The sequence below is a fragment of the Leuciscus leuciscus genome (genome assembly GCF_965113295.1).
Source record: "Leuciscus leuciscus genome assembly, chromosome: 6".
NCBI lineage: Eukaryota > Metazoa > Chordata > Actinopteri > Cypriniformes > Leuciscidae > Leuciscus > Leuciscus leuciscus.
The window spans coordinates 42,784,677-42,802,538 of NC_138730.1; the positions used below are offsets into that span (position 1 = coordinate 42,784,677).

The 17,862-nt window shown below is 39.3% G+C and overlaps 1 protein-coding gene across 2 annotated transcripts; it reads right to left on the minus strand.

Moving 5' to 3' along the window:
* Positions 1 to 39: 39 nt before the first annotated feature.
* Positions 40 to 17,551, minus strand: pigr (polymeric immunoglobulin receptor). 2 transcript variants are annotated; one of them, XM_082173193.1, is made up of 8 exons: positions 17,386 to 17,548; positions 14,546 to 14,890; positions 14,328 to 14,409; positions 13,958 to 14,184; positions 3,137 to 3,215; positions 1,393 to 1,487; positions 1,134 to 1,183; positions 40 to 829 (listed from the first exon to the last, which is right to left on the minus strand). In XM_082173193.1, the coding sequence occupies exons 1-8, from the start codon at positions 17,432 to 17,434 to the stop codon at positions 746 to 748; spliced, it is 1,011 nt and encodes a 336-aa protein (XP_082029319.1). In that variant the 5' UTR covers positions 17,435 to 17,548; the 3' UTR covers positions 40 to 745. The 2 variants fall into 2 exon arrangements, with proteins under 2 accessions (XP_082029319.1, XP_082029320.1); XM_082173194.1 differs by lacking the exon at positions 1,134 to 1,183 and having other exon boundaries at positions 17,386 to 17,551.
* Positions 17,552 to 17,862: the final 311 nt, after the last annotated feature.

The following is a 17,862-nucleotide window of genomic DNA, read 5'->3' on the forward strand; positions in this document are numbered from 1 at the left end:
ACTTGTAAGCAAAAGAATAGACAGCAGGTGATAAACAACCTCAATTAAAGATTTTAATACAGCTTGAAATAAAATGTGAATAAAGCACTTTTTCAGTACAGAATTTAATAATGGAAATGCAGATTTAAAAAAAAACATGAAAAGACAAAAACAACAAGTGTGAGACACCCAGTACTTCCCTTCTTCTAAAATCATTCACAAGTGTCTCACACATTTCCTTCACTGTGTTTAATAAACAGCGCTTAGTAAGAACACATCCATTCCACACTACACTACTTACTCATAACAAGTCTTGTACAAAAGCTGTGTTTTTACCATAATTACCGTAATTACTAGATGACAATCCGTGACGTTCTACTCAAAGCTCTTCTCGGACTCGGAATTATGCGTTTCTATGGCAGCGCGATCAACGCCAAAATGAAACTGCAGCAGTCAGGTGGTACAGCAGTCACATGGTACAAGTCAGAGCTTTCAGAGTTTACAAGTTGGAATCTCGTAATTACGATATTTCCGAATCCACCTTTACTTACAGACAGATAAACATGAAATACACAACATGAAAAATGCATTGAAATTAAAGATTATACTCCATTTAACTGTTAAATGTGAAGAAATGTCAAATATAACCCCAGTTTCTCGATTCTGCAGGTCTTTCATTGACTAGAGTCATAGTGTCCATCAGCTCACTTTAAATTCTCCATCATCAGAATGTCCATGAGTTGTTTCCCATCACGAGGCTCCTCTGTTAGAGCATTTGGACCTGCTGAGCTGGAGCATTCAGGAAAATCACTGAGGTGTTCTTATAGTCTCCTTCTCTCCATGGACACATCTGCAAACAAGCAGAATACTATCAAATACCGCACCCAGAAGAACTTGTCATCAATATTTGCATCCTTAAACATCCACTGGTCACCACCGCAATTACCCTTTTTTAATTGCTAGTTTATATCTCACAATTCTGAGGGAAAAGAAGTCAGTTGTGAGATAAAAAGTGGCAATTTTTATATATTTTTTTATTCCGTTTCCATAATAACATGCACCAATGAATCATCCTCAAAAAGACAAGGTTATATACACAAAGAAAGTAAATTGGGTGATGTGACTGTTAGATAACAGAGATAAACTGCACTGACTGTGAAATTATCGTTCGTTTCATTTGTCCTTTGATGCTTCTGCTTTTTCTCTGCAAAATGAACCAAACAAATAGTTGTGAAGCATTATTCACAGAAAAATGAGAACACAACCTTTTGAGTTTCAGGTTAAATGAAGGAAAACAGGTAGTCTACAAATCCAGAGACATCATTTAAGCTTACAAATCAGAATGGAGTAATGTTACAGACGAGTTTGTTAAGTAACCAATAACTTTTTAGGCCACTTAAAACACAAACTTACTATAATGTTTCCGCAACTTCCAAAGTGCCAGAGAGACAGTCATGACCAGAAGTACTACCCCACACACCACGAGAAGATGCTCCCAAACAGGACGGCTGAAACAGACATGACGTGTTAGTCGAATACCAATATTAGTGCTGGTCAAATATCGGGTTCACTTTATTTTGATGGTCCCTTTAACACATTCTATTATTAGTCTATTATAGAGTAGATTATTAGTAGACTGGTAGGGTTAGAATAAGTAGTTGCAAAGTTACTTATAGTCAAGTCACCTTCATTTTATTGCACTTTTAACAATATAGATCGTTTCAAAGCAGCTTTACAGTGATAATAGGAAACAAGTAACAGAGATTGTTTGGGCTTTACAGCAGCTCGAGAATAAAGTTATTGTCCAGCTAAAGTTAGTTTTGATTGATTCACTTCCGTTCCGCTGCAAAGATCATTAGTTATTAACTTAGAGGCCGCTTACAAGACACCGTTCTAACAGAAAACCCTTAACGCACTCCGGCTGCTCATTTCAGCTGAAATAGATTCCAAGGTGCAAGCCTTGAAAAATGTAGAAAAAAAAGAAAAAGTTATCTCTGCACAAACTTCAAAAACGCAAAGCTGTGAGAACGCTGACGGCGTGCACATGTGTATTACACGTTTAGTTTATAGGTATGCGTGTTTGAATATATATGTGCGCAGGCGTGTAGTCTTTCTTTACAAATTGACCTCAACAAATTACTTGTCTGGCCTTAAAAATTTATAATACAGAATTGTTTAGCCATGTGAACCGGAATTATGTTGACAGCGTTTTATCTTTGCAGAGTTAAAGGGAAGGAGGCCTTCACAGGGGAGAGACTAATTGACACTTCAGGACTGCGCTGTCGTCGTGTCCAGGCGCAGGTCCTTCATCAGATCTGGCTACGGCCTGGATCTGGTGGACTGCGGTAAACATCGGGATAAACAGAGAGAATAATATTAGTGTAGACGCCATTCTTCTTATGATGTAACGAGTACATCAGGATTTATGGGAAGTGTTCCCGGTTCCAGCTGACCTAAACTATGCAGCTTAACATTGAATTCTAGAAGTCTATAATGTGTTATGTGAATGCTAGGTCAAAGAGATGTGTTTTTAGTCTAGATTTGAACTGATAGAGTGCGTCTGCTTCCCGGACAATTTTAGAAAGACTGTTCCAAAGTTTTTGTGCTAAATAGGAAAAGGATCCACCGCCGGCAGTCGATTTTGATATTCTAGGTATTATCAACTGGCCAGAATTTTGACTCTGTCAAATTTTTTTGACACTCTAATGAGAGTTAGTAGACATGTAGTTGCAAAGTTACTCATAGTCAAAAGAATGTTCAAAAGGAACCATCAAAATAAAGTGTTACCCAAATATCAACTAATTGTAAAAGAATATTCATTCATACACTCTTAAAAATAAAGATTCCAAAATGGGTTTTTCACAGCAATGCCATAGAAGAACCTTTCAGTGATCAGTTCATAAAAGAAACGTTATTTTCTTAGAGTGAAGAACATTTAAAACATCTAAAGAACATTCTTCCACTGTAAAGAAGCATTGAGCATTTCCGTGGATTGGAGCATTTCCATGGATTTTAACGGTTCTTCATGGAACCATCAATGCCAATAGAGAAGAGTGTATTTTTAAGAGTGTATGTGACAGATCTCAGTATTGCTCATTGCTGAAAGCTTTTTATCCCTTCATGTGAAATTTGCCATGATGAAATATACAGAGCTCACCTGTCAGGGTCATTTGTGCCCATTACAGATGGAGTCCGGCCTGTTGTCTTCAGGTACTGGACAGGAGACACTGTGGCCCCTGGCACAAGGACAGAGATCAAATGTGACAAAATTGAGCAGAGTTTAACTTCAGATCAGTGATGTATGGAAGCCTGTTTCCACCACGTAAAAAAAAAAAAAAAAGGTAATTGTGACGTTTTAATCAGACAATTCTGACTTTTCATCTGTAACTGCTGGACCTATCAGACATAATTATTTGTTATATTTAACAATCTTTAAAACCCCTCAACCAACAACATCTGTGGGTATCTGTGGACAACCCCCGGAGAGCAACTAACACCCAGGCATGAAAGCCATTTACCAAAAAGAAAGTGAAAGACTCAACCCTCACTCTATACCTCTTTTGAAACACACATAATGACCATAAAAAAAGATTCTTCCACATTCATTCATAGAACACCCGCTATGAAGGAACGTGCATATCTTCAGAACATTGTGTGTGATTATTACTGTCCTGTATAGTGTATTTTGTATTGCATACTGTATGCATGCTTTATGATAGAACCACCAGTTAATGTCACCTGACCTATACCATGTTAGGTATCTACGAATTAGTATTTTGATGATTTAAATGATCATGTATATTATATGTTGATACCTATGCAACATATTAGTATTACAAGAATAGTTGTCTTTAATAGTTTCTGCATCAACACCCAATCTAGTTACATATACAAATTACCATGCTCGAAGAGAAATAATCATAAACTTTCCCTCCGAAAGCTTAAGTTACCACAGGCTCATGACCCCTATGAAAGACCATCCTCAGAGGTTAAAGCGCACAGATCCCACTTCCTTCTTCTCTGCATCTTCTGGTTGCTGTTCTGTGGGCCTCGGCCGGCCCCTCAGGCCTCGACTAATGGCAGCTATGTTTAAACAGTCAGACTAACATCGCAACTTCATCAAAATGTCTTCATTCACACGGAAGAAATTGATTGCAACTTCAACACCATTGACTCACAGAAGCACCAAGACTTTATCCTGAGACTGCATCCAGACGCTTTTTCAACAGCTAACACAATGCAAGTATCGTACAAATTAACTAAATATTAACTAAACTTAGGTTTATTATAAGAGGTTGACCTATCTTAACAAGGAGCTTTGAAGTCAGAAACTGATGGTGCTGTTCAGATGGTTAAATGACTAATTTCCTTGCTTAATTCCCTGTTTCTGTTTCCAGTTTCATTCACTTTCACTTTCCATTTTACCCATGTATGCAGGATTGTGTGTATCTGTTTGTATAGATAGTTATGTGTTAGTGATTTAGTTCAATAAAACGGTGTGTACATTCACACAACGAGTGGGTTCTGGTCCTTTGCATGTAAAGCAACGGCAATTTAACGATGCTATCACAGCTACATGCTAAGGAAAGAGTTAATTTTCTGTGACCATAAAAATATCCTTTCTGAGAGTTAAGACACAGTCAATACTAAGTGTTCATTGGATGAACAGATTATTTGATTGTAATATTAAATCAGCTACAAGTTGTTCGATTAACTGATCCAAATATTTATAATTTATAATAAAAAGTTATGATTACTTATTTATATACTTTTATATATAAATAAATAAATTTATATACTTATTTATACAGCTCCCTCCTACTTTCACTCACTCCTACGAGTCTACATCCCTACCAGACACCTACGATCGGTCAACGAGCGACGTCTCGTGGTTCCATCACAGAAAGCCACAAAATCACTTTCCAGAACATTCTCATTTACAGTTCCATGCTGGTGGAACGCTCTCCCCACCCTCATCCGGAATGCAGAATCCCTGACAACATTCAAAAAACAGCTGAAAACCAATCTCTTCCGTGAGCACTTAACCTTATAAAAAAAAAAAAAAAAAAAAAAAAAAAAAAAAAAAAAAAAAAATCCTTTCCCTTTGAAACATCACTTATCAGGCTTATGCTACTCTGAATAATACCAGAACTTCGTATTTTGAGCACTTCCTGCGTTGTTGTTGCTTTTGCCTCTTTATGATGACTCGCTGAACTTAGTCCTAATTTGTAAGTCGCTTTGGATAAGGGCGTCTGCTAAATGACTAAATGTAAATGTAAATGTTATATTAATTTGCTACTGTTGTATTACATATTTATTAAATGTTTAATTTAGTTTTTCCACGGCAATAGTAGATAAACTGATAAAGTTTAGTAGACTGATTTCAGATGATTATTGAGTCTCCAGCAAGAGTCTCCTTTCCTGCCAGACCTGTTTTCTCTATTGTGTTTTAAATGAGTCAGATCACTGAGATTCTCACCTTTCGGAGCCCAGACGTTGAATCGTTAGGTTGATTGACTTTCACCTTTTGTCTTTAATGGCTCTGGGATGGCTCTTGGAATTGGAGTTCCTGGCCAGTATCAGCATGTGAATAGTTATGCTGATTCAATGGGACTGGTAGTGCTCTCAGAGTAGGGTGTGTTCCCACTTCATTTGCATGCTTTATTCAGATTTCCCGCCTCTATGTAATCCCTCCCCCTTGGAATGTATATAACTACAATGTATAATGTTTTAGTTAGACTTTTGAAGAACTGCAGCCACGTCAACGCGAAGTCCTCAATAAAGAAATAACTTCTTGAACGTGATCCCAAAAGTCTCCTGGTCTTCGATTCTGAGTTTACAACAATTTGGTGCCCTGTGACCCGGATAGAGTTCCAGCTTCTTCACCTGAATCCAGATTTAAACAGCAAGCTCAACAAAAGATCTGCTTTCCAGACTGCATCTTTTGGAATACAGAGCGAAACTTCCAGCTGAACAAAGATTTCCAGACTGAATCTTCCTTTACAACCAAGGGTTGGTGAGTGCTACTCTATTCAAAAGAACCTTTAAAGACCAGTACAAGTTTGATATCCTCTGCACCGTTCAGAGAAGTAGTTAACAAACAGCTGTAGAGTTTGGTTAACTAAAGTTATCCTCTAAAGTTGTCTTTTAGAGATGAAGTTTATCCTCTGTTTTCAGGCAGGGAAGATTAACATTACAGGTTAATATTGTTTATCCTCTGCTTTGCCAGGGAAGTGTTTCATCCTCTTGCTAGAGAAGGTTTTATCCTTTATAAAGTTAGAGAAGATTTAGCATCAAGTGCTAATATTTGGTATCCTTTGCTTTAGGCAGAGAAGAATTAGCTTTACGTGCTAGTTATTTCTGTTGATCCTCTGTTCTTGTTGGCAGGGAAGTTAAGTGTGAAGTGTTGGTAATTTGGAAAGTTAACCATAGCTGATGTGTTAACAAGTGTACCCTCTGTGTAGACACTAGAGAGAAGTTTTAGTTTTTTTTTTTTTTATGTGTGGTAACAAAGAAAACTCACAAAAATGTTTAGGAAAAATGCCAGACTGATCCCCACTACTGAAAAAGGTGGTCGTGCGACTCCATTGTGGTCAGAAAGCGAATTTAAAACATTGTTGGGAGAGCAAATGGACTCTATAGTGATGAAGTCCGTCAGATTGGATTTGACAAAGAAATATGAGATTCATCCAGACAAAGCATTGTCAATGGAAGATTGTAAAAAGGTACTAGGAGCCAGTATTCGCAAGAACAAGGTGAAAGCCATTATTTGTTGTCACAGAGAATTTGTTTTAGCAATAGCTACAGAACAGCCTAAACGCAACTCAGTGCTGGAGAAACAGAACAATGAGCTCCGTGCTAGAATATCTTCTTTGACTAAGAAATTACACCACAACAAAGATGCAGAAAAAACTGATGAGGGAGAATTTAGTCAGCCGGATAACATTTATCCTGACTTAAAAGCTTTCTTTGAAACAGATGTAGCCATCCAATCAGTAACTGATAAGCCAGTAGATTCAGTGAAGGTGTGTGGGGCAAGGAGAAGGTCTCAGGGAATTGAGGGAACTGAAAGTGTTCCTCCCAACTCTTCTGTTGTCCAAATACAAGCTGTTGCCAAAGCGCTAGGACCCAAAGATATCGAGAGACTATCCCAGAGTTTACCCTCAGCACGCACAGAATTTTCTGAATTTAGAAGGGCATTGTTCAGTAAAATGCGTCTTTACGACATGTCGTTGCCAGAAGTTACACAGCTGATGTCACAAATTCTAACTGAATCTGAATTCAACAGTTTTGAGTCTGATGTTACTTCCGAACTGCAACAAGCCAGTAAAGGCGATTTGAGAGAAGGTGTTTTGAAAATCCTAAAGAATCTCTTAGGACCCAAAATAGATTGGTCGAAAGTTACTAGATGTGTACAAAAGAAAGGAGAGACTATAAGTGAATACACTGAAAGATTTTGTCAAGCAGCTGCAACTTACAGTGGAATAGTGGAGGATTCTGAAAGTGTACTAGATGATAGAGGAGCTCTAATCCGTATTTGGGCAGATGGTCTTATAGCTGAGTACAGATCAGCCTTGCCATTCCTACATGTTACGTGGGCTAACGGAACTCTCAGAAGTAACCTAGACAGGTTAGCTACATGGGAAAGAGATGCTGATGTTAAAACCCAAGTGAGAATAGCAGCAGCTACGTTTAACCCAACGAAACAAGACAATAGATGGACTAAAAAAGAAAGTACATGCCACTAGTGTGGAAAATTAGGGCATTGGGAGAAAGAATGTAGGAAGAAGTTGCAAGATAATAAAAGAAATAGAATGCATAATTCTGCTCCTTCTCAGCCGGCTTACAACCCTGATGTAGTTCCGCAAGTGTCCACTGAAACTTTAGGACAGCTCGTTCAGGCTCTTCTAAGAGCACAACAAGACCAGGAAAAAAACTAATTGTTGGGGCTGTGAGTAGCTACCTTTCCCCTGTAATCCATCACAATGACAAAATAATTTTTGTGAAAGGTAGCATACAAGAGAGAGAGATTGATTTTTTGCTTGACACAGGTGCAGAAATTACAATAATTCCTACAAAATTGGCTAAAGGTTTAGACATCCCGTACAAGAAAACCAAACTTTCTTTAACTGGCGTAATAGGTGAAGATTCTGTTTTGTATGAAACCCCGCCCATAGAGGTACAATTTGGCCCGAAAACTCTGACTACAAAATTGCTATGTGCTCCATTGAATACAGGTGCAATTTTAGGCATGGGTCTTCTGAGACAAGTACATCTAACTTTAGACATGTCCTCAGAATCTGCTAGCATTAAAATTTCCTCAGCACACATTTCTACCAATAATGCAATCCCTCCAGAGTATGCTTTCTTACTGAATCATCCAATTTGGGCTAATGACAAGGATGATTGTGGTTTATTGACAGGTGTAGAACCAGTCAAATTGACAGGAACTCCACCCCCGGTTACCAAACAGTATCCGATCAGTAAGGAAGCCATACAGGGAATCAAACCTATTGTAGAAAAGTTGCTGACGCAAGGAGTGCTAGTTAAAACCAACAGTCCCTGTAACTCACCCATATGGCCCATCAAGAAATCCAATGGGACATGGAGACTCACCATAGACTACAGAGTAGCCAATAAAAACATTGATAAAATCACCCCGCTAGTGGCAGATCCATCTACAATCTGTAATGGCTTACCATTAGATTGTAAGATTTTTTCAGTCATTGATATGTCTAATGGATTATTTTCTGTACCATTGCACTCTGACAGCCAGCCATGGTTAGCTTTCACAGTTGACCATGAACAATATCAGTGGACCCGATTGGCTCAGGGATTTCAAAACTCCCCGACCATATACCATCAGGCTGTCAGACGTGATTTGTGTGACCCAGAATGTCCAGTAAAACAGTCCACTATGATCCAATATGTCGATGATATTTTGATTGCCTCAACAGATCACGAGGTTCATCAAACTGAATTGGCATCATTGTTGGACTATTTGCATAAAAAAGGAAACAAATGCAGCTTTCACAAAGCTCAAATTGCTAAAAAGCAAGTCACATTTCTGGGTCAAACAATTGGTGCAGGAAATAGATCCATTACACAGGATCGAGCGGCTTCAGTCAAAGCCATATCTCCGCCTACTACCATTAAAACACTACGCTCATTTTTAGGAACAGCAGGTTACTGTAGACCGTGGATTGAAGAATATGCCTTGATTGCTCAGCATCTCTATGACTTGCTAAAAGGCCATGGTAAAGATTCAGATATTGTTTGTATGGAAGAACTTCACCTCAAAGCATTCAATGATTTGAAAAGAGCACTATGTCAAGCACCAGCATTAGGAATTGCTCAATCTGATAGACCCTTTGTGCTTTATATCCATGAACACTTGGGCTATATGACTGCATGTCTAATGCAAGATCATGGGGGCAGTTTACGTCCAATTCATTACTATTCTGGTAAACTTGACATAGTAGCTCAAGGTATGGGACCATGCCTCAGAGCAATACAGGCAGTTCATCTAGCGCTTCAGGCTTCATCAGTAATGGTGTTAGGTCAGACTGTAAATGTAAAATGCCCTCACGCAGTGTCCGCACTAATGAATCAAGCAAAAGTCACTTCTGTCACTTCCTCTCGTGGGGAAATTGGTTGACTACTCTCACAGCCCCAAACATTGTTTTACAGCGTGCACCAGTCACGAACCCCTCAACATGTATGATGTCTGCAATGACTGAAGGGGATGAAGGCGAAATGACTCATGATTGTGTTACGCTTACATACGCAGCGACAAGTGAAATAGCAGAAACTCCCATAGAGAATGCAGAATTTGAGTTGTTTGTTGATGGTTCAGCTCAAGTAATTGAAGAGAACAGACGAGCAGGTTATGCAGTAACGTCCACCATTGAGGTGGTAGCTTCAGGTCGTCTTCCAGATCATTTTTCAGCTCAGGCTGCAGAACTGGTAGCTTTAACTAGAGCATGCACACTAGCTTCAGGATCAGTTGCAAATATCTACACAGATTCCAGGTATGCTTTTGGGGTTATTCATGATTTTGGTGTCATTTGGCAAAGCAGACAGTTTCTAACTTCTGCTGGATCCCCCATTAAGCATGCTGAATTAGTGAAAGATCTTATGTTTGCCATGAAACTTCCAAAGAAATTAGCGGTGATTAAAGTGAAAGCACATCTCACAACTAACACTACAGAAGCTAAAGGTAATGCTCTTGCAGATGTAGCAGCTAAACAGGCTTGTTCCTATGTAACTGTACAAGTGTGTTCAGGTAGTACAGCACAGAAGACAATTCTGCCTCCTGAATCTATCATTGATTTGTACAAAGATGTTCCTCTATATGAAGCATGGACATGGTTAGACAAAGGAGCCACCGTCGATTCATCTGGCTGCTGGACCAAAGGGGGGGGGGGGGGGGAAGTATGTTGCTCCCGAATCACTGTTGCCATATTTGGCTCAACAAATACACAATTTGGGTCACAGTGGTCCAGCAACGATGAATCACAGGTTCTCAAACCAAAGGTGGAATCCAAAATTCAGAAATGTAGCCACAGAAACAGCCAAAAGGTGTGTTACATGTCAGAAAAAATAATGATGTACCAGCAGCCATTACACCAGCAGCACATACCCCAGCTCCACCAGGACCACTTCGACATTTGCAAGTTGATTACATATCGTTGCCTCGTTGTAAGGGAAAAACTGACGTTTTGGTAGTAATAGACAAATTCTCAAGATGGATAGAAGCTTATCCAACAGGGCGTGCTACAGCTGCACATACCGCTAAATGTCTTGTCACTGATTTCATTCCCAGATGGGGATTACCAGATTGCATTGACTCAGATCAAGGTACACACTTCACAGGACAGGTTGTCAAGGAGGTGTCCAGAATGTTGAAGGTTAAGTGGAATCTGCACTGTCCCTATAGGCCACAAGCATCAGGACAGGTTGAACGATCAAACAGAACAATCAAAATCAGGTTAAGCAAAATGCATCAGGAAGGAGTACCATGGGTTGAAGCGCTGCCAGCAGTACTGTGTAGTATGAGAGCGTCACCTAAAAGAACAGTAGGACTGAGTCCTCATGAGATTATTACTGGACGCCCAATGCAAATGCCAGGTGTGATTGATCTTAGAAATGCTGATGTTCACATTGCCTCAGATGCCCTGATCGCTTACTGTGAAAACCTCACAAAGGCAGTACAGAGTGCCAAAGAGAGAGTTGAGTCTTGTTGGCAGACTCCACCAGAAGGTGGACACACAATCGTCCCAGGTCAATGGGTCATGATAAAGTCATTCAAAAACAAACCATTAGAGCCTAAGTGGCAAGGACCACATCAAGTTATGTTGATTACAGCAGCTGCAGTATTGTGTCAGGGAACGAAAACCTGGACTCACACTGTAAAGTTGTTCCTCCCCCCACAGGGATAGGATAGGACACACGGACCAGTGAGGTGCCCTAGGAAGAACTGAACGGAACAGGCTTCGGGGGCCAACCCAGGGTGAAGACACTACCTCATAGGCCTTTCCCCATTTAGTCCATCCTTACCTCACTGTTCTTTAGGTGTCTCATGAATTAAGAAATAGGGAAAGAAAGAACAACAATAGCAGACTCAGATTGATACAACCCTAATGTTTGCAGTCTTTACAACGAATACTGCTCTGTTGCCGTTGTTCTCTTTTGTTTTTCTTTCTTAACTCTGTGCAGATACCACTTGACGGTTATCCCGAGAACCATATGCACTGACCTACACACCTGCATATGAAGACCCAACCTTCAGGAAGCAACTAGACCAACTGCAGAGACTACAACCAACACAGAAGAAAAATACACAACACAGAGACTAACCTACGGGAACTTCAGTCATCCAGAAACATGATCAAGATTGCCTTAATACTAACCATCATGGACATAGCGCAGAGTGTAGACCCCAGAAACAACATATTCTTAGAGCTGATGAATATGTCAAGAAATGCCTTGTTTGCTGGAAAGAACGTTTGCATGCCACATGCACCTTCAGTTGGAGCCGGAATCCCATGGGTTACATAATTCAGCTCCTTCTACCAACAAATATGGCTGCATTCCAGGACTCACTTGTGTTCAAACATGGTGGTCAAGAACTCTTGGAGGCTTAATCCCATCGTATGGGGTCATGCAGGCTCTCGATCAAGTCAGAAGCCTGTCGGATTCTGTACAGAAATTGGCCAACGATACGGCTTTGGCCCTGGGTAACATCACAACCACTCTAGCTTCACACAAGATAATGATCTTACAGAACCGAGTGGCCTTGGATTACATTCTTGCAACGCAAGGGGGAGCCTGCACCATTATCGGCCCTGAATGCTGCACTGGGTTAATGGATCCAACAGAGAATTTGAACAAAATCCAACAAGACATTCTTGATCTTTCAACAAAATTACACCAGATGACTGAAGACAATTCTTCATGGTTCGGAAACTTGATTGGTAAACCCTGGCTGTGGATTAAAGAAATAGCAATTCTGCTGTTGTTTCTCCTACTGGCATTCTACGTATGCGTCCACAGTATCAAGTGTTTCATTCAACAAATGACTCACGCCTCGCACGAGAACATGACTGGTCCAACCATAAAAGAATATTACCCGTAAGAACTTCACGGACCCTAATTGCATGTTTGTTTCTGTGTCAACATGCAATAATGTCAACATGCAATTACAGATGAACAACACAGAACATGCTATGTGCCTGTAACGATCAAGTTACAAGAATTAACTTTTAAGTGTTTAAATTTGTATTTTTGTGAGAGTTATTAGAACTCTCAAATGGGGAAGTGTTGTATTACATATTTATTAAATGTTTAATTTAGTTTTTCCACGGCAATAGTAGATAAACTGATAAAGTTTAGTAGACTGATTTCAGATGATTATTGAGTCTCCAGCAAGAGTCGCCTTTCCTGCCAGACCTGTTTTCTCTATTGTGTTTTAAATGAGTCAGATCACTGAGATTCTGAGAACGTTGAATCGTTAGGTTGATTGACTTTCACCTTTTGTCTTTAATGGCTCTGGGATGGCTCTTGGAATTGGAGTTCCTGGCCAGTATCAGCATGTGAATAGTTATGCTGATTCAATGGGACTGGTAGTGTTCTCAGAGTAGGGTGTGTTCCCACTTCATTTGCATGCTTTATTCAGATTTCCCGCCTCTATGTAATCCCTCCCCCTTGGAATGTATATAACTACAATGTATAATGTTTTAGTTAGACTTTTGAAGAACTGCAGCCACGTCAACGCGAAGTCCTCAATAAAGAAATAACTTCTTGAACGTGATCCCAAAAGTCTCCTGGTCTTCGATTCTGAGTTTACAACACTACACTTCTCGCAATTACGAGTTTATATCTCAGAATTCAGGATTTACTTTTCACAATTCTGAGTTTATATCTAAAATCGTAATTTTAAGAAATAAAGTCCGAATTGTGAAATATAAACTTGAAATTTCTATTAAGTCAGAAATGTGAGACATAAACTCACAATTAACCTACGAGAAAAGTCAAAACTGAGAGTTATAAACTCAGAACTGCGAGAAGTCAGAATTGTGAGATAAGTTCATTAGAATTGAAAAACTCCCATTTCTGACTTTTTTCTTGCAATTGCAAGTTTATATCTCGCATTTATTTACTTTATTTCTCACAACTGCAAGTTTATTTCTCGCAATTCTGATGTTATTTTTCACAATTCCGAGTTTATGTCCTGCAATTCTGAGTTTATATCTAAACTCGTAATTTTAAGAAATCATAAGTCATAATTGCGAAATAAAAAGTCACAATGAAGTTATTATTTTCTATTCCCAAACAAACTTCCATAGTGATGCAATGCGGCAGCAACCATACAGCACGTTGACATCTGACATTGTGACAGCGAGTTTTGCATACACATTTCTACAAAAAATGTAAGAATATAGTTTGTGATGTTAGCGATAGGCTCTGTGTAACATACGTGTTGTGGCTTGTGGTTTGACTGACACATGAACAGCCCCATGCTGCTGACCGGCTCCACACCAGTACCAGCCCGAGTCTCTCATCTCCAGCTGCGTTAGTGTCACAGTGAACATGCTGTTCTTGTCATCGTGGATGAACACGTTTCTACTGCTGAATGTTCCTTCAGAATCCGTCACCATGCAGGAGTTCCAGTTCCCACTGCGACACCACCGCTTCTCACTGGACCTGCAGTGAAAACAGTAATACAAGGATTTAAAAACAAAATGAATCAGCAAAAAGTTTGGCATAGACAACATTTTAATTACATATGTATATGTATATATAATATATTAAAAAAAAAGGGGGGGGGGGGGGGGGGTAGGTTATACCTGAGGTTCTTACTGTAGAGACACTGAACAGTGACACTTTTGCCTTCATCTGCACTCACCATACTGTTCACCACTGACACACCTGCAACAAAACCACCATGAGTTACGCTGACTACTACACCTCTATGACACCTTCACCAAGGCGACAGTGGTTTATAGATTTCATTTAGCGATGCACAAAATATCAATATGTATATCATATATCATTCTTAACTCACCTTGAATGACGCTGATATAAAGGGTGGCAGTGCTGTCAGCAACCCACATACCTCCGAGCTCCACCCCACACCAGTACCACCCCGAATCCCCCTCCGTCAGGTTCTGCATGCTCACGGTGAACACATGCTGAGTGGGGTCATCTGCGATCGTCACCTTTCCCTTGACGTTAGGGGCTGATGTGGGGTCATCGGTGCGCGCCAGGCTGGAGCAGAAGTCCTTCATCCGGCCGTAGCACCAGTACTTCACGTGGCTGATATACTGCGGGTTATAGTGACACGGGACAGTGACGGATTGACCCTCCAGCACAGACAGATCTCCTACAGTCGTCACGGTGCAGTAGGAACCTAAAAACAGATCGAACCAGATAACGGACAGATAATGATACCAACTTTACAAAAAGGTCTCAGTTGTTAACATTAGTTGATGCAATAACTAACATGAGGTAACAATGTTAACATCATTTGTTAACCTTTGTTAATGTTAGCTCGCATTCACAGTGAAGTAAAGGTTATAAAAAACTGCATGCATTTTGCAGAAGAACATTGTTTTGGTTGTGCTTCGTCTCTGCATGACTGTGCGGATGAATGTGACCCTTCACAATAGATAATGCTTTACAGGGAACTCTGTTGGAGAGCTACATGATGCAATTTATCAGTTCAACAAAATGCTTACCAGTTGAATAATAATCAACTGCCAATATTCAGCAGCCATATCACCCTGTAGCCCAAGACTGGTTGCCCACTGAAGCTAAGCAGGGCTGAGCCTGGTCAGTACCTGGATGGGAGACGTCCTGAGAAAACCAGGTTGAGGTGTTAGTGAGGCCAGTAGGAGGTGCTCACCCTGTGGTCTGTGCGGGTCCTAACACCCCAGTGTAGTGATGGGGACTCTACACTGTCAAAGACCACCGTCCTTCGGATGAGACGTTAAACCGAGGTCCTGACTCTCTGTGGTCATTAAAAAAAATCCCAGGATGTCCTTCGAAAAAGAGTAGGGGTGTAACCCCTGGTCAAATTTGCCCCTTGGCCCCTGTCCATCATGGCCTCCTAATCATCCCCATATACTGATTGTCTTCATCACTGTCTCCTCTCCACCAGTAAGCTGGTGTGTGGTGGGCGTTCTGGCACAATATGGCTGCCGTCGCATCATCCAGGACAATGCTGCACCATCTCCGCGTCACGTTTACAACATTTCAAATCCCTGTTTTTTTTTCACCATCTCCGAAAAGCCAAGCCAATGTTGATTCTTGTTTTATTACGAGCTCTGCCTGTTTATTATTCTCTTTTTGCCAGCAGACTCTCCTCTTTAAATGGGTGATACCCTGGAGGTTTGAGATTTAGCTGATCCATGTCAACCTTTCTCACTCGTGAAAACTATATTATTGAATGCACTGACACTATTGGATAAGAGCTGAACTGAGCTGGTTGCTTTATAGGTGAATTGAACTAATTTCACAATTGATTAACTTTAATTAACTTTAACTTGATTTAACTGTTTATTGATTAACTTTACAGTTATTAAACCAAACTGAATCGACACAAACTGAATAATCACTGTTTACTGTCCTTTTGGAGCTGCTTTAAAACAGAATGGAATTCTGTTTGCATTGTAGAATCATTCTTTTCCTGTTAATCCCTGTAGATTGTTAATCTGTATTGTATAAAGCGCTATATAAATAAAGATGACGAGACACACATGGGTGAGTGACATACAAAATTTCCTGTGAAAACCACCTCTAAAATATAAACACTTATAATAGACAAGACAAAAACATGCCTTGGAAGAAGGAACGATGATGCATTGACTCATTCACATTTTATTAATTTTAAACAAAAAATTTACCTTAAAATAATGTTAACAGATTCAACTTTTGACCTTAAAATCATATTAGTAAATGCAGAGATTAACAATAAACAATACATCTACTTTTTTGATTAATCTAGTTAATGTTAACAATTAACTAATCTTAAATGAAACCTTGTAAGTTGTAAAGTGTTACCGATAATACAAATAAAAAGTATTATATTGGCTATAAACAGCAATAAATTACAAAAACGAGTTCAATATGGCTCTTAAATCATTAGTACATATTCAAATTACTATTGCTTATTTAGTCATTTACATAATTTTGTAGATTTTCATGCATTGGTGCCTGCAAAAAATACATTGGTTCATTCTAACATTAATAATAATGCCAGAATGCTTCTGGTATTATTTACACTTATAAAAGCAAAAAAGCAAATAGTCACAAAATGAAAACTTTATCATCATTGTAAGTTCTTTATAAAGCTAAAACTCTTTAGAAATGTTAAATTATTGAAAACTGTAAATATCTTACGATGGCTGCATGAAATGGCCGTTTGTTACTGTGACCAATAGGGCCTGTTTTCACTGTCCAGTTTTTTACTTTCACTTTTTCCATTTAACTTATGAAATTCAAAACATCCACAAGCTGTTGTCCATCAGTCTTCCAAAAACTACAATCAAGCATAAAAGGCAAATAACAAAATATTAAATTTTCACATATATTTTCAACAGACTCTTTTGAAAGTGAAAACTTAATTAAAAACATTGTGTTTGGAAAAGCTACCAGACGACACTCCAAAACACTTGGAATGTAGGGTCACAGCCTTTTCCTTCATATGAAAACTCAACTAGAAACACTTTTCAATTCTGGTTTTTCCAAATTCCAAAGAGAGGAAGTATAAACCCATGACCAATTTTAGCAGCAGAACGGCTTTCTAAACGCATTTCCAAGCTCCCTTCCATATAACAGTTTTGGGAAAATGGTTTCAATGCCTCATTAACATTTGTTTTTGCAAAAGGAATGATAAAAGCTCACCTGGCAGTTCACCAAGAACAAGAATGATTAGAAGTAGCGGAAGAGTCATCGTTGATAAACCATCGGAGTCCCTCTTTTCTAATGACAGCTGTTGCGAGAAAGAATTTTCTGCGTTTACTCTCACTTCCTTCTGGCTAAACCATATCCAGATGTGGGAGGTTTACCATTTGTGTTCCACACTGCAATTGTGTTCAGTGCAATGCTAATATGGTGGCCTATAAGCGTTATACAAAATGTGTTTTTTCACACCGATGCCTGCAAAAATGAATTGCTTCATTGTAACATTAACTATAAGGTCACAATGATTCTGGTTTCATTTAGACTCAAAATAAAATAAAATAGCTTATTGCTCAATGTTTTCATTTTAATATATATTTTTTAAACTATATCTTAAACAAAAAGATTCAGATGAGATATGTTACATAGTACACACCGGGACGAATTTCGCGCGCGATATTTGCTGACGTTTAACGCCTC